Genomic DNA, 19,370 nt, shown 5'->3' with positions numbered 1-19,370 from the left:
CGCATTTCATTTTTGCAGTCGCCTAATTTAACGCTGTGTTTTTGTTATTTTTATTTTTATTTATTTATTTATTTATATTTATTTATTTCTTAGCAGACGCCCTTATCCAGGGCGACTTACAGTCGTAAACAAAAATACATTTCAAGGATCACAGTACAAGTAATAATACAGTTAAGAGCGAGATAAATACAATGACTTTGGTTCTAGCAAGTACAAGTACGATTCAAGAAAAATAAGATTTTCCCCACTAGTTTAACAGAGATGTCCTGAAAGATTTTTTGAAGCATAAAAATGAATACCTAGTGCGGAGTGCACACTGATAGCAAGTCCTTCAGGCGCCTGCTCAGAGTATTTCACCAAACAAACCACAAAGCATTTTGGGATATTGGAGGATACACAAAAAAATGTAGTTTGGTATTACAGCGTCCACACTTCTGATAAACCGCACTACCTGATGCGATCTAATTAGTCCGGTTCTCGAGTACGGTATTAAATGCTGCGTAGTGTGGACGCAAACCGTATTTAGCACTTTTAAGCCGGCTTAAATGCAGCTAATACGGTTTAAAGGCATAGTGTGGACAGGGCCTAAGTATCAATTTCAAAATGCTGTTGGAACAGAAAGCAGACTGCACCAAAAACGCATGTGCATTCATTTTGCACTTCACTATGCTTTCCCCATGTTTGAATTGCAAATGGTCCATGACGCCCCTTAACAAATGATCTCTAATGACAATGCAGTGCTTTTGTAAGATAATAACAGCACAAGGGCAGCTGTATAGTAAGCCATGAATGTTACCACTACGGTTATTCATCCACTATTTATAACACAAACCCAGAGACAAAATTATAAGAAACTGAATCCCATGTTTAACCAGGTAACTTTTTATTCTGGCAATCAGTTTAATTAAATTTAAATTAGACTTTTTTTTAAAATTGTTTTCAGTTTTTAAACAGTTGGAGATTTCAAGTTAATACAGGAACTTGAAATCTGCAATTTTTTAAGAGCTCAGAACAATTAAAAAGGTCTAATTAAGCACATGATTAGTTCAATTAAGGGTTTGATTAAGTAATTGAGAACTCAGTTGGAATGAAAACCAGGAGACACAGGGGGACCCCCAGGACCAGGATTGGGAAACCCTGCCCTAGTTTACTTAACATATTAATCACATCTATCTATTTGAATGGAACGTGGGATTTTCATTAGAAATCATCATGGGTGTGCTTTCTAACAAGTATAGTTGAGTACCAGTAATGAAGATGACCATTTGTCTGAGTAACACACAAGTATAAAGCGTATTACTTGTACATGTTTCTTTTGGGGGGGGTTTCCAGTTTTAGCAACACCAGCTTTGGTGAAACCCCTTGGGGGTGTGGAGAAGTACTATATATTCATTACAATGAAATTAATTTCAAACGATACTGAAGAAGGCAGGAAAGTACAATGCGTTTCAATGGGATCTTATATCTTGTTTTACGTTATACTTTCTTTACTTTCTTTTACTTTATTTAACAGAGGTCCTGAACTATAAAAGCCAGCAGCAATCTTATCAATATGTCCAGAACTTACAATTTAGTTCCCAATTTCAATTTCAAGCTGTTTGAAAAATGTGCCCAAACATTTAAAAGTTTCTTAGACTCTTGCTAGATTTTATGGATCAAGCCTCATATGTTGTAGAAACAAGTACATTCTCTGCCAAGAAACTGCTTCTGTTTCTGGTATGTTTTCTTGAGATAATAAATATTTCCGAAACGTTTTGTCTCTTCATTATTTTTTTTTTAAGACAAAATTATATCATTTTTAAAAATACATCTGTTGATCCACATTTCTCATTTCTGCTCATTTTAACATCATTAAAACAGTTTTTTTTTTTAATCAATTCAGTGTATTACATTAAAACATTTTACAATAAGAACACATAGCATCGGCCAGATGTTAAATGAGATTTTATTGTTTAAAAACAGACTAATAGCCTTCAAGCCATTGAACACTCTGCAAGAAATGCTATACACTTAGAAAGGGTACATTAAAACAGAACAGACATATTAAAATAATAAAATAAACACATTTAAATGTATATTTTTTCTGTATAACAAGCTCCAGATGAATTACAAACAGGGTAAATGTCAAGAGTTGGGTTACAGAACATTTTCTAAGTCCAAACTTTACTATAGACTTTCAAAACAATCCATTTTGAAACCAGATCCCTTTTAACACTGCACACCACCACAATTACAGGCTGAAAGAGGGAACACAGACCCCTATTAAAACACAATCTGTATTTAAAGACTATCGACTGGATTTAAAAGAAAGCCAGACAAGGAGAGACATTGCTAGAAAAAAAGGTACAAAATATACAGATTACTTTTTATTCAGACAATATTTATTTATTTTTAATAATTAGAATGCACTATTCCCAGACACTGGTATCTGATTTCTCCCCAGCTACACCTTAACAGAGTCAGAATCAACTAATGGGGAACTTCACAGTAAAATATAACAGCAACATTTTGGCAATATTGAATTAAAATACGTTTTCTGGTTTTAATAATTTGCCAGATTTATTTTTATGTCTTTCTCTAGCATTTAGAATTTCTTATAGCAGACTGACAACCTATTTTCCTATACACATTACAACCTTATAACTTGTGAAAAAATTGTTGTAAATCTGTGTAGGCTTATACCTTCATAATTGTGATGGGTGATGGAGGTGGGGGATACATAAATCATTGTTATAACAATGTGTTCCCCAAAACATTGAAAACACCCACCCACTGGCTATTAGTTACATTTCTGAACTGTTTCAGTTACTTTAGTAGCAGAAACAGTGGATTTTTTAACATAATACTGATCTTTGAGAAATCAACAATTTATTTTTCTTAATTTCTTTAAAAGTTCAATTAGCATTCGAGACATGTTTACTGATTTGATTTAACCAGCTTGTTTGTAACAAGATGCAATTTTGCAGCATAAAGGGCAACAACATTCATATTTTACATGAAGCACTTTTATGAGAAGCCTGCTAAATATTCAGCCAATGGAGTTTCACAGTGAAATCCCAGAGGAAGGCTGGAACTGCAGTGAAACTGTCTGGCAGGTTTACAGTTAATGGCGCTCTTACAGCTCTAGAACTCTAGGGGGCTCCAGCTGCCCCTCTATTCTCCTCCAGAGACCACTGCCAGCCTCACAGCGCCCCACCCTCTCCTGGAGACTCCTCCCCAACATCATCGTAGTCAGTCCTGTCAGGTGCAGCGGGTCCTTCTTCAGGGGGCAGTGCGGCCCGGGCACTCTCCTCTCCAGGGCGAGTGAGGGGAAAACCTGCCAAAGAGAGACACACACAATCAGGGATTGGTTGGGTTTACGCAGTGGGAGGGTTCACACAGATCTGGGGCCAGGGATTGGTTTAAGCAATGGGTGTGATTAGAGTGCCATGGGTGGCTTCTGAGAGATTCAGAACTTCTCAAACTCCACTACCTGGTAGTGACACCTGCTGAAAGAGGTGGGAGTGGGCCAGTTAGAGGCTCCTCCACAGCGTGCTGTTACTGGGGCAGTAGGGTGTGCTTTGCTGAAGCGGGGCAGAATATCTAAGGGGCCCTCCCAATCCCTCCCCACTGTAGACTAGTCCCCCTTACCTTGGATGGGGTTCCCCTCACTGTTCTCCACATCATAGTAGCCAGAGGGAAGTTCATCAGAATCAAAACTCCCTAGGAACAGGAATCAAGGTTAGCTCTGGAGTTTGACCTGCTTTCACCCACAGTATATTAGGAGGCTGTGTGGTCCAGTGGTTAAAGAAAAGGGCTTGTAAACGGAAGGACCCCGGTTCAAATCCCATCTCAGCCACTGACTCATTGTGTGACCCTGAGCAAGTCACTTAACCTCCTTGTGCTCCGTCTTTCGGGTAAGACGTAATTGTAAGTGACTCTGCAGCTGATGCATAGTTCACACACCCTAGTCTCTGTAAGTCGCCTTGGATAAAGGCGTCTGCTAAATAAACAAATATTAACTCCCTCCTATTGTCCACTAACAGTTACAGAGTTCAGAGTGCTAAATAAAACTGTTTACATAACATTAAGACTGATCCATCAAATGCAGAAAAACTACTTGGCACCCTAGAATCAAACCCACTCTACTGCTCAACAGGCATGGCGGGGGATGTTGCACAGTCCTGGGACTTACCTGCACAAACAATATGCAGTGACTGAGGGTTTGACAAACGTGAGCTAAATTAGGAACCTGATTGAATACATTTACTTTCTCCAAGACTGGGTTTGGTGCAGGGCTACTCTACAGGGCTTGTCTGCAAGACCTCACCTGATAAATCTTCTGGGTTACTGTTCATAGGGACGGCATCGTCATAGTGCCCTGGGGTCTCTCCTTCCAGAGAGGGCATTGATTCACCTAAAAGAGACAGAGAACAGCATTAGTGTTACAGACCAGAGAGAGCACTGCTTCACCTAAACCAGACAGAGAACAGAATCGGCGATACAGGTGAGAGAATTGTTTCTTCATAGCTTTGTAACACAGCCCCCCCTTACCTGGGATGGGGTTCCCCTCACTGTCCTCCACATCATCGTAGTCAGAGGGCAGCTCATCAGAAAGGAAAGTTCCTGGAACAGGAGACGGGGTTAGTGCTGCCTGCTTTCACTCTGCAAATTCACTACCTGCTACTTGTTGCACACTGACTACTATTGTAGCTGTTGTTCAATGTTTGGATTACTGAATTCAGGATAGGAAATTAAAACAGTGGTTTTGTGATCTACACCCTAAGTAACTACATATTAAATACTGTGTGCTGCTCTGTTCCTGTCTGTCTCGCACTCTTTGTAGTGTTTCCTGTGATGAGAGGTTTACAAGTCTGCTGCTTTGAGTCATGTTTGTGGATTGTGTGGCAGTGTGATGTGTGTGTTGGCTCTCTCTTTCTCCACTCCCCCTCCCCTCTTACTCACCTCTCCTGGGCGCATCATAGGATCCCTGTCTGGCCAGTTTGTACTCAATCTCCTCGTAAACGGCTTCATGGAAGGGGTCAAGCTCCTCCTCAGCAATCCCTATGGGAGGAAACAGGCTCTCATTCACAGTGACACAGCTCTGCACACACTGTACTGAACAGCACAGCCTTCAGTGATCCACAGTGCAAGAACACCATTTCTTTTCTTTATTTAAAACTGCCATTTTAACAGCTCGTTAATGACAGAACTTGTCAAGATTGTGTCCTCTGCTACCCCTACTGCAGCAGGCTGGTATCGCACATGTGGGTCAAGACAAGCTTTTTCTCTAACCAGATCATTAATAAAAGAGAATGATTTATAAATTGTCATCTGAGATGCACAGAACAATGATCGCTGCTATAAAGGATCTGGGTAGTGCATTTGTGTTGTCTGGAAAGCACTGCAGATTTAAAATGCCGGTGTAGGGCATTACTGAATACAATCCTAGAACAGCGCATTAGGACCTAAGTGTGTCACCTTCCTGAGCTTGCGTCTCTTTAAAGGGATTTGTTCCCTACCTCTCCTCAGCATCCTGTTGTGCTGCAGCAGCCCGGCTAACAGGACCAACACCAGCAGAGCTCCCAGTACGATGCAGGCTATCACTGGGATGGTCATGTCTCTCTGTGGCTGCAGCCCGGATGGAGAGGTTCCTGTTGGAGAAGAAGACAGACAGACACTTCTGTAACCAGTTGGGTACTGTACTGTAAATAAAGCTGTATTCACATTGCTTACATAGGAAAGCCCTAACTGAGGCCTCCCATCGTTTATCCACACGACTCCCAAATTCAGAACGCTACACAATAAGAAACATTTCCCCCTAGAGCTGTGCTTTTGTGTTTATGTTTATAAGAGAGTAGTGTCTGTGAAGTTTAAAAGAAGCTGCTTTTACCTGTTTTCAATGGAGAGCTGATAGTAGTTGGAACACCTTTACAACAAAATGAAATGACTGTTAATATTTGCAATGTAAGCAAGTACTCACTGCCTAACACAACAGAGCATCTCCCCAGTACAGCTAATTCCCCATCTCCCCTGCTCAGATAACCCCCCCTCTCACCTGCACAGGTAACCCATGCGTCCTCTTTGTGGTCGCAGTCATTGTGTCTCAGTGGAGAGTGCCGGCAGTCCCACAGGTGCATCTCGCTGCCCCTGCAGTTCACCTCATCCAGCCAGATAGTGCCGTTCCCTTGTCCAAACGTAGCCTCACCCCCCCCTGTGCTCTCTGCTGCCCCACAGCCTAGTTGTCTGCAGACCACCTGGGCGTCCTTCAGGTCCCAGGAGTCACCGCAGACTGTCCCCCAGGACCCCTCGAACCGCACCTCCACCCGTCCGGAGCAGGGACTTGAGCTTCCAGCTAGCCTCAGCTCTGCTGGCTCTGGAATAAAACAGCAGGGCTTACTGAATCAGTTCAGCCCAGAGGCTGCTGTGTGAGTAGAAGAGAGAGGCTTGATATCCCTTCCTGGAAAAAAAATCTAGGTAACCAGTCTCAGAGATCAGAGGCAATCACAATTCAGTGTTGAATTATTAATTTAAAAAGACTCTTTAGTATTGGAAACTATAAGAACCGCTCATTAAAATTAGTTTACAGTAGAAATTTAAAGGCCAAACGTTGACAATGTTGTCTAAAATGTCAATGCATGTCACTATAAGTCATGCTTTTGCAATTTTATGCATTATTTTTAGACGCTGTTAAATAAAAAATAACCTGAGCAGTGCTCTTGAGTGAGGTCTTCAGAGCATGACTTGGGTATGCTGGTGACAGACGGCTTCTCTTTCACTGTTAAAAACAAACAATTAAGTGAATTCAGTGTTTGGGGAAAAAAAAGTACATTGCATTCACACTCTGCTCAAGCATGCTCCTGCTTTGTGTCTTGTTTGTTTTGAGCTGAAACAAGAAATGATGAATGCAAAGTATTCTGAAGATATTGCTGTAGGGGTGTCCATAAGGCCTGGACATATTTCTATTGGGATCTCTTAAGTTTCATCTGCTCTCTATTCTAAAGTGGCCCTGCTTTTCTGTACTTTAACACATCCCTGCTCTGGCCTCTCCTCTTTGATGTGCAGGGGTTTGTTCAGGGATCTGGGGACGCTATCTGCTGCTCTGCTTCCAGAAGTGTTGTTAACATCCACCAAGCAGAGGGAACATCAAATGGACCTCTCTTAGAAAGAACAGAATCCTCCAATAACACAGCTACCATGTTGTGTAACTTGCTAGGGGCAGCATGTCCTTGTTATCTCAGGAGGAGGATTCAAACCTGTGGTCTTTAACTGCTGAGCCATCAGGTGACCAGCAGAGGAACAACAGAGGGAGATCTTTACCTGTGCACTCAATCGCAGCCACCTCATAGTTTTTGCAATTTGTCTGACCCCAGGGTAAGGATGGACACTGCCACAGTGTAGAGTCGTGTCTTCGGCAGTTCACTTCATCAAGCCATTTGTAAACAGAACTCAGCCTGGATTGTGCATCTCTAATGGCAGCACTTTCTCCACAGTTCAGCTGCTGACATATCACTGAAGCTGTAATCTGTGTCATTCTGTTGCTGCAGACACTACGCCAGGTGCCATTGTAGAGAACCTCTATTGGTCCAGAGCAGCCTTCAGCCAGTCTAAGATCCTTGAACTCTGTCAAAACAACATACAACCGTGAAAGTAAACTGCACTGCAATGAATGACATTCAGAACTATCCTGATTATAATACTGCTGCGAGACAATATTAAAAAGTTTTTTATATAAAAAGTTTTAATACAATCAGCTAGAAATTGGAGAGGTGGTATAAATGGTTTGAAATCTTCATGTATTACAGGATCACCAGTAATCTGCACTGCTTACTGAGCTCCTCCTCTCAGTTTAAATAAGTTGTATGTAGTAATTCATATTGCTTTGGTTTCCACAATTATTATATTAATGGCTAATATAGAGATGGCTCAGTTTCCACTGGTTAGGTATAGTGAGTTATTGCAATCCTGTACCTGAACACACGACTCCCGCGTCCTCCTTGTGTCTGCAGTTGTGTTGCCCCCACCCTCCTGAGGCACACTCCCACAGAGTCGATTCGTTCCCCTGACAGCGCAGCTCGTCCAGCCAGATGGGTCCGGTCCCCTGGCCGAAGGAGGCTGACACTGAGGCGTTGAGTGCCGTCCCACACTGGAGCTGCTTACACACCACCTCAGCATCTGCCAGGTCCCAGGAGTCATCGCAGACCGTCCCCCAGGAGCCGTTGTGATAAACCTCCACCCTCCCAGCGCAGGCACCTCCTCCCCCAACCAGCCTGAGGGCCGTGTGATCTAGGGGGACAGAATCACAAGCACACATCAATAACACAATCACTGCAGTTTAGGCACAGAATCAGTTTGTAATAATAATATAAATAATAACCCTATGATAATGCATGCCGATTTTCAGATAAGAATCCTTGTCACAGACTGTACCCATGGCAGTAATGTCAGAATAGTCACATTGACATAACTTATTAACACAAGAGTTTGAATTGCACTAACCTGAGCACAGCGTGGTCCCTTCATTACTGGTGTTGCATTTACTTGGTAGAGGCCCGACTCGACCTGCTTGTGCTGGTAGCAATGGACCTGAAGATAATAAGAGTGAGCAGGGGGGGAATGAAACACGTCAGAGCTGAAGGAACAGCACCATTATTTACTGCATCTACAGCTTCTACATCAGTCTACAGTTTGTTATCTTGTATGTTGAATCAGTTAAAACATAAACATGGTTTCAGAGTAATTCTTTTGTTTGGGCACTGTCTGTTCTTCCACCTGGAGCAAGCTCAAAGCTATTCAGAGATTTAGCTTTATAGAGAAATGAATAAACTCATAATGGTATTGAGTGCTTTAGAACTCAGAACCAACATGGATAATTGAGAACTTCATTAAAAGTGTAAATGGCATTTCTAACTATATAAGCTTAAATGTGAGACAGTTTGCTTTATTTGTATGCATACATAATGTATAAAATATCATAAACTGCACACATCTAATACACCCCAAATATGGGAACAGCTAATCAATACTAATGGGTATAAAAAAATACTGTAACAGTAAATTGATTTAATTTACAATCCCACCAGATGGCAGTAGACGATCTGAATACCTAGAATACCGAGATATATTTAGCAGATAGGATGTTAAGTTACCTATTCAATCTTCCACCCATTAGAGTGGTTACTACTCACCTGAACATTTCACTCCTGCATCATTGCTATGAGTGCAGGCACCTCGTCCCCATGCAGAGATGGAGCAATTTGATATGTGTGTCTCACTGCCATCACAGTCGAATATATCAGCCCGTACATCACCGCTGCCTTCACCAAACCAGGCCTGCCCTGGGACTGATACAGCGTACCCACAATTCAACTGCTTGCAGAGAACTGTGGCGTCCTGTAGATCCCAATAGCGATCGCAGACCGTCCCCCACTGACTGTGACGTACTGCAGCTCCACTCGACCAGAACAGGAGTCCGGGCCACCCACCAGCCTGTACTCAGTGTACCCTGCACACAGGGCAGCAGAGTGTGAGCAGGGCACAGCACAAGCAGAGAACCAGGACATGGGGTTTGCTTTACTCTAGCTATCAATCACAAAAGGGTTGCTATGTTCTTGTAATACTGGCTGCAAGGGCATGATTGGTGGGCATGCATTTCTTTAGCTTTCTAATAGTTATGCATCAGTATTCATTTAATTACAGACTTCTGAAGAGTGACACTCATCTAGAACAACCCAATCCCTCACACCCTCGGGTATATGATCAACAACAGGCCTGCCAAAAATGAAGCAGCATTCAGCTAGCGGTATAAAACTGGTCAATTTCTATTAAAAAAATGAGCTCTATTGTATCTAAAAATGCTTCATGGTATGCTTACTTTCTTTACACTTGAGTCTCCTAAAGCAAAATCACAGAGCCCACATTGCAAAAACTTTGATACAGAATTCTCATTGAAACATTTATCTAAAGGACTTGCTTGCTATCTGCCTATAATGTTTATGGCCCGGGTTAATAAACAAAGTTATAGACTCACCGAAACAGACGAGGCCCACGTCGTTCCTGTGTGTGCAGCTCTGCTTCTTCGTGTCTGTAGTGCGACAGTCATAGAGCCGGGATTCGTTGCCAAAGCACTGGATCTCCTCCGACCAAAGTGTACCATTCCCCTCCTTGAAATGAGCAGCTCCCAGCACCTTTTGAGGAATTCCACACTGCAGCTCCCGACAGACAACCTCTGCATCCTGCCAGTCAAAGTCAGCATCACAGACCGTTCCCCAGCTCTGCCCATGCACTACTTCAACTCTCCCAAAGCAGAGGTTGCTGCCACCACTTAACCGCACTGCTCTATGTCCTGAAATCACAAAACTGCAGACATTAGACTCTGGGGGCAAAACAGTTAACAGATAATTACAAAGTGCACCTTGGAAAACATCTAAATATTATTATTCAGTTAATTCTTTCACTAAACCTCATACAAACGTGACAAAGAGCGAATGAATCCTAGACAACAATCTCCCTCCCGATCTCTGAGGGCGCTGTCTAACAGGAACAGAGTGCCTTGTACTGGTTGGTCTGGCAGTTCATTCCAGGGTCAGTCGGAAGCCAGCCATCTAGGAAGGGGGCGGATTCACGATGCCCAAAGTCATTGCCCTAAAGTGGTAGGCGATGTGTCAGTCATGGATTGGAGGAGACGTGACTAGTTATCGCTGGGGGCATGACTAAGGGTATAATTGAGGATGTGACGATGTAATCTGTTCCTCTGATGTGGTTATGAGAATGAGTGAGAAAGGAAACGGACTGTGAGAAGCGAATCATGAGTGTTAAGTGTTTTGTTTGTTTGTCACTGTTAGACAGCTAACGTCTGTCACTGACCTTGCACCGCACCTGCACTCAGAGCACTCACTGTCAGGAGAAGTGTCTGTGTTGTGTGTTGTTCTTTGTATTATTATTTCGGGACTGAACCCTGTGGTTTATACACATCGTTGTGTAGAGCCAGCATTATTATTTAACGGTCTCAAGCAGAACAAGAGAAAATAAAGAACTGTTTTGAACCGTAAACTTTGTGTCTGTTGTTGCTGGAGCACCTGCGCCACCTGTACACCTGAGCACTGCAAACCACTCGATCACAGCACCTGCGTCACCTGTACACCTGAGCACTGCAAACCACTCGATCACAGCACCTGCGTCACCTGTACACCTGAGCACTGCAAACCACTCGATCACAGCACCTGCGTCACCTGTACACCTGAGCACTGCAAACCACTGGGTCACAGCACCTGCATCACCTGCACACCTGAGCACTGCAAACCACTGGGTCACACATGGTAATTAAAATAAAAGTAAATAATATGCCATTGATGAAGCAAGATAGCAAGAAGATGTATTTTGAATCAGAGAGTTCAAGAAAGCAATAAAGGATCCTGTCAGTAAGGCTGCCACCTAAACATCTTTATTTCCTTCATTATAACAGTCTGGGAAGCTGACAAGTCTGATGCACTTATCTCTGGTTCATTTTTGTATTGTGTTACAATCACATACTGACTGAAAGGCTTTTAGATGATCCATTATTAAGCAACAAAATGAAGACTTGCCTATTCCTGTTTTGTTTGTAGTCATGCTTGTTTTATATACTGTATATACAGAGCAGTGAACAGTTTATGCTGCCACAGTGCAGTAGTCTATAGATGTGAAATGAGCAAAACCGTCATTAGTGACAAGTAGCAGTGTGGGGTTGGTAATTTAAAACGTCAGTTTCTGTCTTTGTTTATTCAAACAACACGCTTCCTGTCCTATCCAAAGGACACTGAGCTTTGTTGAAAGAGCAGCAATATATGATTAGCTCATAGTAACAATAGAGTGATTTTGTATTGTGGTTTCGACAAGATCAGCAAGCTGCCCTGCCATATCAGAAAAAAGATGTGAGGGAGTTCTGATACTTTCTAATGAGGAAGCTGTTGAGTGAGGAGGATAACAAAATCGCATGCAAAGGAAGCCTAATTATTGCTCTTTTTTCACTGATCAATACAACAATTAATGCAGCTAAACAGAATGTATTAGTCTGACCTTTGGAATGTAAAAACTTTGAACAGTGTTTTGGTGCCACCTAGCGGACACATTGCAGCACTAACCTCTGCCAAGATCCTGCAGGCAAGCTGTTAAAAAAGTAGTCTATTACAAAAAGTAGTGAGGGTTATTTGTACATCTATTTAAAGAGGTTGAAACTTGGTAAATAAATAAATTGCCATTGCCCTTATATGTTATCATTCATTGTCTAGTATCATATTCCAGTTCATAAGAAGAATGAAACAATGTGAAAATCCTACATTGTTTTCCTGAAACATGCATTTTATACTGGGTTCACATACCACAATGTTATGTGGATCTGGAGAAGACAAAAGGGTCACAATCCCTGTTTTCTGGTGAAGAGGTAATACAGTGAAATGTTTTATTTATTTGTATATTTTATTGACTAATCAATCAGTCAACACACGTGTGTAACAACATCCTTGTTTGTGGATCTAAGTATTGAAGGGGGGTTCTGAATATTTTCAAATACATTTGCTTATGCAGAATTTGTATACTTTTTTTTCAGAAAGCACAGTTTCAGTTTTGTGTTACAGGATATTATTCAGGGACAGCTGAAAGACAATTTAAGTTTATAGCCTCGTGTAGTAGCGCCCAGATTTATTAGTTTGCGCTCAGTTGGCAGGTGTTTTGTTACAGTTCGGGACACTCTACCAACAATGGTATTGTGCTCCATCTTCATACAACACACAGGTGTGTAATCCAAAAGAACAAGAAGGAAAAAAGCGAAAGGAAAAAGGAAAACAAAATACTTTAAGGAAAAACTACAAAATAAAGTGTGCAGGTTTTTTTTCCGCGGTTCATTGCTCCCTCTAGCGGTGGGAGCCCCGAGGAACAGGCACTGCTCTACACCCTCTCATATACAGTGGGATGGCTCAGTCCCATTAAACTCGCTACCTAAAATAGTTTTCCAATAAATGAACCTGTGTGCTTTGCTTGCACCCCGAGTCTGTACGCCTGGCGCTGAAGTGCCACTCCGTCTCTCCGAGTCGCTGCTCCAGTGCCTCTGACTGTTCAGGATTCGGCCGTGAAGTCACGCTCCACTATGTTTCCTGCATGAGCCAGAGGATATAAAACAGCGCCTTTTTATTAATTCATTCACCCCGTGTAGTCCCACCCCCCAGCCAATGACAGAACGTCAGCCGATTTCCTCACAGCTGAGTCCCGTCATAACACATTGCCTGACAGCGTGGGAATACACAGAGAATACAAACCCCCTACAGGCTCCCGCATGCACCTGACGGTCAGTCCAAATCCCTCCCCTCTCACATATCCTCCCCCTCAGAATGGCACCACCGGTCCATTCGAAAATCCTACACCTCTATGCCTTCCCGAGAGAAAAAATCTGCATTTTGGTGCAGTTTTCCTGCTCGGTGGACAACCCTGAAGGCATAGAGCTGCAGTGCCAGGTACCACCATGTGATACGGGCGTTGTTATCTTTCATTTGGTGGAGCCATGCCAAGGGGACATGATCTGTGATGAGGGTGAAGTGTCGCCCCAGGAGGTAGTACCGGAGTGACTCGACTGCCCATTTTACTGCGAGACACTCCTTCTCGATGGTACTGTAGTTCTTCTCGCGGGGAATGAGCTTCCTGCTGATATACAGGACCGGGTGCTCGCTTCCCTGCACCTCCTGAGACAACACTGCACCAAGACCTGTCTCAGATGCATCCATCTGTAGGGTAAACCTCCGGCTAAAGTCCGGACTGCACAGCACTGGTTTGCTACACTGCCTCCTCTTCAAGGCGAGAAAGGCCCTCTGACACAGCTCCGTCCACTGGACCGTATTTGGGGCAGCCTTCCGGGTTAGGTCTGTCAAGGGAGCGGTGAGAGTAGCAAAGTTTGGGATGAACTTACGATAATATCCCGCCAGTCCCAAGAAAGAGCGCACCTGGGTTTTTGTGGTAGGAGTCGGCCAGTCAGCCAAGGCTTTCACCTTTGCAACAAGCAGTCTGATCTGGCCGCCACCTACCCGATACCCCAAATACTCCGACTCACTCTTCCCAATTGCACACTTCTTTGGGTTAGCAGTGAGCCCGGCCTCCCGCAAGGATTGCAGCACTGCCGCTACCTTACACAGATGACTCGGCCAATCCTCACTGTGGATAACCACGTCATCTATGTAAGCAGCGGCGTACTGCTGATGGGGCCGCAAAATGCAATCCATCATCCACTGGAAAGTGGCCGGCGCTCCATGCAACCCAAAGGGCATGGTAGTAAACTGGTATAACCCGAAGGGAGTCGAAAACGCTGTTCTCTCCCGTGATTCTGGGGTTAGGATTATCTGCCATCCCCTTCATTAAATCCAGTGTCGTCATAAAGTGAGCTGTGCCAAGACGCTTTTACGTTCAGGTTTGCAGTATGGCCTTTGACAAACTTGTGTCCCCGGCTCAATTTCAATATGATGATAGGCTACTCGAGTCTGCCCCGGGACTGGAGAGAACACGTCAGGAAAAGCAGCCACCAGATTGTGAACCTCACGTTTCTGTCTTGGTGTCAGGTTATTACCAACCTGAACCGACCCCATCCTCGCCAAGACAGAAAGATCAGGTCACAAATCAGTGACGTCATCTGTGGGTGTTGCTAACAACGTCTCCCGTTGCACCCAAGGCAACCTCGTAATCCACCGTACCAACCCGGCGTGTAACCTCAAAGGGTCCTTGCCACTTTGCCAGGAGTTTAGACTCAGAGCTGGGTAATAATAAAAGCACTTTATCTCCCGGCTGAAATGAGCGTAATCCAGAATAACCAGCAGGTGCGTGTATCCCGACGCACTTCGCTCCAGCGGTCCAACTATATCTACCCCAATACGCTCGAAAGGAGCTTAGTGGCAAGTGGCAATGGCACAAGGGGAGCTCGTGGCACGGCTCTGGGGCTGGCACGTTGGCACTCTGGGCACTGCTCACAAACCCGCCTCACATCGCCATCCAAACCCAGCCAATTGAACCGTGCCTCAAGTCTCGCTTTAGTTTTGTCCCTACCCAAGTGACCAGACAGGGGAACAGCGTGAGCCAAGTGCAATAAATCTTCCCTAAAAGGCTTAGGGACAAGCAACTGGCCACGCACCTCCCCGGTCTGGTGCAATTTATCAACCCGATACAGCAGGTCACGGTAAATTTCAAAGTGTGGGTACGCGGCGACACAACCAGGTTCAACCACCCGACCATTAACCACCACCGCTTGATCAAATAGCCAACCTAGTGCATCGTCACGTCCTTGCTCGAGTCGAAAGTCACGGGAGCGAGCTAAAAAATCAGCTCCCATGGCTTCCAACTCGGGGTCGGGTCGATCCCAAGCAGAGGCGGAAGGACCAGGCTCATGTGCTGGCTCCTGCGCCTCCCCCCCAGAATCTTCGCCAACCGCCCCCACCCAAACATGACCGGACTCCCTCCATTGCCAACCCTCATTCTTGGTGGCCCGGCGTTCCCTTTTTGTTTTACGGGGTTTAAAATCTGTGACAAAACCAAGCCGGGTCGCGGAAGGGAAAGATATCTCCAATTACTTCCTCCTTCTCTGTCAATGGGGAAGGCGGGGCAACCGCAGCCGCTACCCAATCATTGAACTGCGGGCAGTCCCGCCCCAAAATGACAGGTTGTGGCAAACTGAGAAACCAAGCCTACCTGTATGCGTGTTGTTTTAGTGCCAAATTTCAGTGTTATCCATACCTTAGGGTAAGTGTGAATATCCCCATGTATACATTTAATGTTAACCCGTCCCAACAATCGCTCATGCCCCGGTGAGATCAACCCTTCTTGTATCAGAGACTGACCACACTCTGAATCCAAGAGAGCCCGAGTTTGTGTCCCTTCCACTGTCACAGGAAGAACAAAACTCGTTTGCTGGAGTGACTGAGATAATTGGACATGCTTACCTGACCCAGTGAGGTCACGCTCCATGGCGGGGCAGTCGCGAGCCAGGTGACCCAGGTCGTGGCACGTCCAACACCTCGGTTGGCTGCTTTCTCTCCCTGAAGCCTCTGCCGGAGGTTGAAAGACAGGAGCAATCAAAGGGCTCCGACGATGTTGTGGCCGCCCGAGACCCTGGCCCGACACTGCGATCGGCCGTGGGGCCGCCCACCCCGTCCCAATTCCCGGACTGGGAGCTCCCGCAGCCACAGCCCATCTAAATGGCTGCCCCCCCGCCCCCCCGAGTCCCTTCACCCTCTCAGGGGCATTGTGGAGTGCTGGTGCCGAGGCAGCGGATTTGTAGGGTGCAGTGCTAGGAGCGGGCTCAGCTGCCTGGTATCTCACAGCCATGGTGACTGCCTCATTCAGGGTTCCGGGTCACTGTCTCTGTACCCACAGTCCCAGGACCGGTCCCAAAGCCTCCAGGAACTGCTCCAGCACCACCAACTCCACAACCCGATCCTTGGAGTTGGTGGCAGGGTCCAGCCATCCCACGGCATAATCGCGGAGACGGTGGGCCAGTGTACGGGGATGTTCCCTCTCCCCTAACTTCCCCTCCCGGAGTCTCCGTCGGTACCTTTCAGGGGTGGCTCCGACTCTATTGAGAATAGCCGTTTTTGGGGTTATATAGTTCCTCATCTCCTCCGCTGACAGAGTTTGGTCAGCAGCTTGCGCCTCCCCGGTTAACTGCGGCAGAAGGTAGCTCGCCCACTGGTCCTGGGGCCACTGATTGGCCTCCGCCAGAGCTTCAAACAGGCGAAGGTATGCCTCCGGGCGATCCACCGCCATCATTTTAGTAGGCTGCTGCCATCTGGAAGCAGCCTCAGTCCCTCCCTGCAACGCCGCACAGAAGGGCCATCATCTCGGCAAACTGTAGTGCATCCATTCTGATTTTTTTTTTAAAATGGGCACTGCTGTGTCTTGGCAATGCCAGTTCATCCCACTCTGACACCACGTGTAGTAGGGTGTGGGAAGACACAAGACAGACACAAATTTCAAATAGGAAATGCCGGCACAGGCGCCCAGATTTATTAGTTTGCGCTCAGTTGGCAGGTGTTTTGTTACAGTTCGGGACACTCTACCAACAATGGTATTGTGCTCCATCTTCATACAACACACAGGTGTGTAATCCAAAAGAACAAGAAGGAAAAAAGCGAAAGGAAAAAGGAAAACAAAATACTTTAAGGAAAAACTACAAAATAAAGTGTGCAGGTTTTTTTCCGCGGTTCATTGCTCCCTCTAGCGGTGGGAGCCCCGAGGAACAGGCACTGCTCTGCACCCTCTCATATACAGTGGGATGGCTCAGTCCCATTAAACTCGCTACCTAAAATAGTCTTCCAATAAATGAACCCGTGTGCTTTGCTTGCACCCCGAATCTGTACGCCTGGCGCTGAAGTGCCACTCTGTCTCTCCGAGTCGCTGCTCAAGAGCCTCTGACTGTTCAGGATTCGGCCGTGAAGTCACGCTCCACTATGTTTCCTGCATGAGCCAGAGAGGATACAAAACAGCGCCTTTTTATTAATTCATTCACCCCGTGTAGTCCCACCCCCCAGCCAATGACAGAACGTCAGCCGATTTCCTCACAGCTGAGTCCCGTCATAACACATTGGCTGACAGCGTGTGAATACACGGAGAATACGAACCCCCTACAGGCTCCCGCATGCACCTGACGGTCAGTCCAAATCCCTCCCCTCTCACACCTCGGTACAGCAACACGGCAGTAAAACGGCAGCGTCCTGGATGAGAGGAAAATCCGCTTCCAGTCGGCTTTTAAAACACTCGCTGCGGAAACTAATTGCCATTGATTGGTACTCAGTTGTAGAGGTGAGGGAAGGTGAGAACTGGAATGAAGACTTGCCAGACTAGATTGTGTGTATGTTTTTGTAATATAGATAACGTATTCTTACAAATTTAAGACGCCTTTGAATTTAAGACGCAGCCCACATTTCCCACCCTCAATTTGAGGAAAAAATAAAACATCAAATAAATATGCATTTATAAAGACACAACCTCAATTACGCATATGGAGTCAGTTTGCGACCGTCTGCTATCACACACAATTACAGTGCTGTGGTGCTTCTCATTTCCACTCGTGATTACTCACACCTGTTTTTCTCCCAATTTGTGAACTGTGGTATTGCTTAGCATGTCGGAAAATACAGGGGTCTGGTCAGCATTTCCAATCTGTCCAAGCTGGTACTGTTTGTTAAAACTGAGCCTAATAACAAAACCCTGAAATTGTAAATGCTTCTCTTCGAATTCCAGAGGAAGCTAATGACTCTTCTTAGAAAATGGTTCCTGTACGTCATGGGTGATTCGAGATCGGGCAGTGACGTTTTGGTTCGTCTTTTCTCGGCAGTAAGTCACGTTGCTATTTGTGTATTCGGGCAGTGACATCTTTGTTCGTCTTTTCTCGGCAATCAGTCACATTGCTGCTTGTGTACTCAGGTAGTCTTGTCTTTTGTTGGTGATTTTAATGCACGCATCACTATACTGTACTCGAATTTAAGACACAGGCTACTTTATTCTTCGAGCTCGATTAACAAAGACACCTGGCTATTGCTCGTGCACGATATTTTTAATTTTGTGAAATTATGTATTTGCGAAGTCAACCTTATTCAGTCATTTATAGATACAATCTGTTGTGGATGTGTGAAATTGTATTTACATTATGAGAGACAGAGATTATTAAATAGGCCTAGGTATAATTTTGTAACGGTACAATGTGTGCTATTATTATTATTATTATTATTATTATTATTATTATTATTATTATTATTATTATTATTATTATTATTATTATTATTAGTTTTGATTAAACAGTAACTTATACTAAGCCTATTGTTCAGGTAGAAAGGAGCTGCTGTGTGTAGAAACAAACAACGATGCAGAAAGTTATCAGCAGTAACATTAGATTCTTACCATATTTTAAATGTTGAAAACAAAACTATGGCTGGAAAAATAAGTGTATTGGGAGATTTACATTTATATTTGGAGACATTTAAAAATACTATAATGTGACTTAAAAAAAGAAAATCGAATCAATGAAGTAAAGATTATTTCATCTTCCCTCGTATTGCTGATTTGAGAGAAATCAAACCTTAATACCAGCAGAAATATCTCTTTACACAACCTCGCCTACCTGACGTTTTATCTTTATATATTTACACTCTATTAACCAACATTTCCTCTGTCATTTTATAAACGGGTCCAGCAGCCGGTAACTTTATACATTTTCTGATTACTTCATACATTTACCCATGGACGTGGTTATTTGATAAATAAAGTATCATGTTAAAAATGACAGAGAGATCTGATAGACCCATCAGCCTCGGGACTATTTTGTGTTTAACATGTGCAAACAGCATAATGGCTTCATGAGATTCAGATCGGCGAGCTTTTCACCA

The 19,370-nt window shown here is 44.4% G+C and overlaps 1 protein-coding gene across 1 annotated transcript in view; it reads right to left on the bottom strand.

Annotated features, from left to right (window-relative positions):
- Positions 1–4,824: 4,824 nt before the first annotated feature.
- LOC131706913 (scavenger receptor cysteine-rich type 1 protein M130-like) overlaps positions 4,825–19,370 on the bottom strand; it is a 38,153-nt gene continuing 23,607 nt past the window's right edge. The window contains 11 exon segments of the mRNA XM_059008858.1: positions 4,825–5,043; positions 5,502–5,633; positions 5,873–5,908; positions 6,038–6,355; positions 6,686–6,757; positions 7,300–7,602; positions 7,951–8,265; positions 8,479–8,565; positions 9,168–9,414; positions 9,417–9,484; positions 10,010–10,315. Of these exon segments, the coding sequence (XP_058864841.1) occupies positions 4,937–5,043; positions 5,502–5,633; positions 5,873–5,908; positions 6,038–6,355; positions 6,686–6,757; positions 7,300–7,602; positions 7,951–8,265; positions 8,479–8,565; positions 9,168–9,414; positions 9,417–9,484; positions 10,010–10,315 (1,991 nt within the window). The 3' untranslated portion in view covers positions 4,825–4,936.

Source organism: Acipenser ruthenus, chromosome 38 (assembly GCF_902713425.1).
Source record: "Acipenser ruthenus chromosome 38, fAciRut3.2 maternal haplotype, whole genome shotgun sequence".
Classification (NCBI taxonomy): Eukaryota; Metazoa; Chordata; class Actinopteri; order Acipenseriformes; family Acipenseridae; genus Acipenser; species Acipenser ruthenus.
Note: the sequence above shows the minus strand (reverse complement) of the source record. Positions and strands in the feature narration are given on the sequence as shown.